This window comes from Mizuhopecten yessoensis, unplaced genomic scaffold (genome assembly GCF_002113885.1).
Source record: "Mizuhopecten yessoensis strain PY_sf001 unplaced genomic scaffold, ASM211388v2 scaffold4151, whole genome shotgun sequence".
NCBI lineage: Eukaryota > Metazoa > Mollusca > Bivalvia > Pectinida > Pectinidae > Mizuhopecten > Mizuhopecten yessoensis.
In genome coordinates, this window is record NW_018405401.1 from 5,599 (window position 1) to 9,881 (window position 4,283).

The 4,283-nt window shown below is 35.2% G+C and overlaps 1 protein-coding gene across 1 annotated transcript; it reads right to left on the reverse strand.

The window, feature by feature from the left end:
- Positions 1–575: 575 nt before the first annotated feature.
- LOC110448707 (deoxyribonuclease-2-alpha-like) lies at positions 576–3,066 on the reverse strand (the record flags this gene model as incomplete). Its single annotated transcript, XM_021495093.1, has 3 exons — positions 576–954; positions 1,480–1,683; positions 2,880–3,066. Coding segments are annotated over 3 exons (669 nt in total), but the record flags the coding sequence as incomplete, so codon positions are not given.
- Positions 3,067–4,283: the final 1,217 nt, after the last annotated feature.

The following is a 4,283-nucleotide window of genomic DNA, read 5'->3' on the forward strand; positions in this document are numbered from 1 at the left end:
TGTACTTGGTATAGATATATAATGTATACCATATATTGGGTGTAGGTGTACTGTGAAAGTATATCCTGTACTTGGTATAGATATATAATGTATACCATATATTGGGTGTAGGTGTACTGTGAAAGTATATCCTGTACTTGGTATATATATGTAATGTTTGTATACAGTGTACTTAATGGAACAGTTGTCATGTTTGTATACCGTGTACTTAATGGAACAGTTGTAATGTTTGTATACCTTGTACTTAATGGAACAGTTGTGATGTTTGTATACCTTGTACATAATGGAACAGTTGTAATGTGTGTATACCTTGTACTTAATGGAACAGTTGTAATGTTTGTATACCTTGTACTTAATGGAACATTTGTAATGTTTGTATACCTTGTACTTAATGGAACAGTTGTAATGTTTGTATACCTTGTACTTAATGGAACATTTGTAATGTTTGTATACCTTGTACTTAATGGAACAGTTGTAATGTTTGTATACCTTGTACTTAATGGAACATTTGTAATGTTTGTATACCTTGTACTTAATGGAACAGTTGTCATGTTTGTATACCTTGTACTTAATGGAACATTTGTAATGTTTGTATACCTTGTACTTAATGGAACAGTTGTCATGTTCGTATACCTTGTACTTAATTGAACAGTTGTCATGTTTGTATACCTTGTACTTAATGGAACAGTTGTAATGCATTGTACTTAATGGAACAGTTGCAATGTTTGTATACCTTGTACTTAATGGAACAGTTGTCATGTTTGTATACCGTGTACTTAATGGAACAGTTGTAATGTTTGTATACCTTGTACTTAATGGAACAGTTGTAATGTTTGTATACCTTGTACTGAATGGAACAGTTGGTAGGAAGGTTTTCTTTGACTCCTCCTTTCTGCCAGGTCTCAACCATCATGTCACTTTGCAGATCAATGGCCACCAAGTTATCATACAGATCTGCAAGTAAATTGTACATAATCAGATTTTTAGTCATCAAATAATGATCATAAAAATGATTGATATATACTAACAAACGATGAACTACTTGTAGTAAAACTATGATAACTTCTCATATTGACAGGAATGAATTAAATTCATTAAATTGATCATTTTTTTTTTTTAAGAAATATTGATCAATTAATTTGAATGAAATTGAATGATTTGTAAAATCAATAAAATTGTGATCATTTACAATAATTGACCTTATTTCACATTTAAGGAACATCAGACTAGCCTTGTGTCATCAACACACATCCTGGTTCCTGAAGCAGACTGCCAGCACCAGGCAGAGACATGTACAGGGTACAGTCACCATGACGTTTAATTAGGTCAAGTGTCCTAACCACTGTGCGTGGTTGATTTCATCTCTATCAAACTTTATATACTGCATTCCACAGTTCAGAGACAACCTCAGTGTATGTAAACCATAGCGCTGGATTGCTGATGTGTACATGTGCTGTTACTCTGAACCGCCAGACTTACCAGCCATGAATTTCCCAAACTTGGCATAGCTAACAAAATTATGTCCAGCCTTCGATACCAGTGTTGTCTTGTGATACCATGGCAACTGTTTGACATGTGACTGCTTATCACCTAGAATCTGGTTCATTACAGGGCTCTTTGCGGCAAAACTGGCGGGGAAGTTTTTGTCGTAGATCTTGGGATAGGTATACAGAAACTGTTCACCTGTAACGGAACATAAACACGGTCATTGTTGATGCATCTATGTACAGTGTATTTATAAAGAACAAAACACCATACAGTCGGTTCTTTTTGTAGGGATGATATTTCTGCTAACTGGTGGAGCATACAGGTATATATGAAAATTAGATACTGTATCATCTCTGATTCATGTACAGGTAAATATAATTTTATCCTTTTGAGTAAAAATTACAAAAGAAAAAGAACTGAAATAACCAACTATAAAGTATAGATATGCAATAACAGTAATACATGTCTTCACCTTGCTACCTAGATAGGACTGTGTTAATTACAAAGACTTTCACATTGACATAGAACCTGTTAATTATGAAGACATTTACATTGACATAGAACCTGTTAACTACAAAGACTTTCACATTGACATAGAACCTGTTAATTACAAAGACATTCACATTGACATAGAACCTGTTAATTACGAAGACATTCACATTGACATAGAACCTGTTAATTACAAAGACATTCACATTGACATAGAACCTGTTAATTACGAAGACATTCACATTGACATAGAACCTGTTAATTACAAAGACATTCACATTGACATAGAACCTGTTAATTACGAAGACATTCACATTGACATAGAACCTGTTAATTACAAAGACATTCACATTGACATAGAACCTGTTAATTACGAAGACATTCACATTGACATAGAACCTGTTAATTACAAAGACATTCACATTGACATAGAACCTGTTAATTACGAAGACATTCACATTGACATAGAACCTGTTAATTACAAAGACATTCACATTGACATAGAACCTGTTAATTACGAAGACTTTCACATTGACACAGAACCTGTTAATTACAAAGACATTCACATTGACATAGAACCTGTTAATAACAAAGACATTCACATTGACATAGAATCTGTTAATTACAAAGACATTCACATTGACATAGAACCTGTTAATTACAAAGACATTCACATTGACTCATCATGCAGTTGTATCTGTATTTGTCTTGTTACACATAAGCTACTGACTGGTTTCAGGTATAAATCTCCACCAATTACTTCACCGTTCCTTGTCCTTTAAGATTACAGAGGAGACACATCCAACTAAATAACTATTCATTTTTACCATTACGCTGCCTCCTTATTCCTTTAATCGGAACTCTTAGATTTCCAAGATAGTAATGTTGTATTGTGTACATACCTATTTTTTCCATCATGGCAATGGGGTAGGAGACACACAGGAAGGCCTGTCCATAATCCATGGCACTGTCAGGCCACGCCCATCCCATAGTACGGTTGGGCGGGAAATGTGGGGTACTGTGCACCAACCAAAATCCTTCCTGGGTATCAAAACTCAACACTCCTGTTGTAATTATACAGTGACCACATTAAAACCTGTAATACAATATTGAAGTTATACTTCGTAAATGACTTATCTTAACTACACGTTTGCTATCTGTATATTTTGTATGGCCATTATGTATTGTAGATGCTATATTTCTGCAAACAATTTGCCAATGTGAATCATGAAAGGCAGTAAGCAGGGTGGAATAAGGATAGTGAGTTTGGTCTAGATACAACCAAGTGACTGACTGGCAGTGAAATAGGACACTGGATAATAGCCATGTAAGTCTACACACTGGATAATAGCCATGTAAGTCTACACACTGGATAATAACCATGTAAGTCTACACACTGGATAATAGCCATGTAAGTCTACACACTGGATAATAGCCATGTAAGTCTACACACTGGATAATAGCCATGTAAGTCTACACACTGGATAATAACCATGTAAGTCTACACACTGGATAATAACCATGTAAGTCTACACACTGGATAATAACCATGTAAGTCTACACACTGGATAATAGCCATGTAAGTCTACACACTGGATAATAGCCATGTAAGTCTACACACTGGATAATAACCATGTAAGTCTACACACTGGATAATAACCATGTAAGTCTACACACTGGATAATAGCCATGTAAGTCTACACACTGGATAATAGCCATGTAAGTCTACACACTGGATAATAACCATGTAAGTCTACACACTGGATAATAACCATGTAAGTCTACACACTGGATAATAGCCATGTAAGTCTACACACTGGATAATAACCATGTTAGTCTGGACACTGGATAATAACCATGTTAGTCTGGACACTGGATAATAACCGTGTTAGTCTAAACACTGGATAATAATCACGTTTAAAGCCTGGACACCATGTAGTAACCATGTTAGTCTTGACACTGGATAATAACCATGTTAGTCTACACACTGGATAATAACCATGTTAGTCTGGACACTGGATAATAACCATGTTAGTCTTGACACTGGATAAAAACCATGTTAGTCTGGACACTGGATAATAAGTCTGGACACTGGATAATAAGTCTGGACACTGGATAATAACCATGTTAGTCTAAACACTCAGTTTTCGCACTCAGTTTTCTATCTGGGCCTCTGGCTAATAATCACGCTAATCTGAACTTAAAGCTATTGACAAAGTTTGGTCAAAACCTATTGTTAGGTCAATGGCAAAGAGGATAATGTGAGATACTCACAGACAAATATATCTGGAGTACATGTACATTTA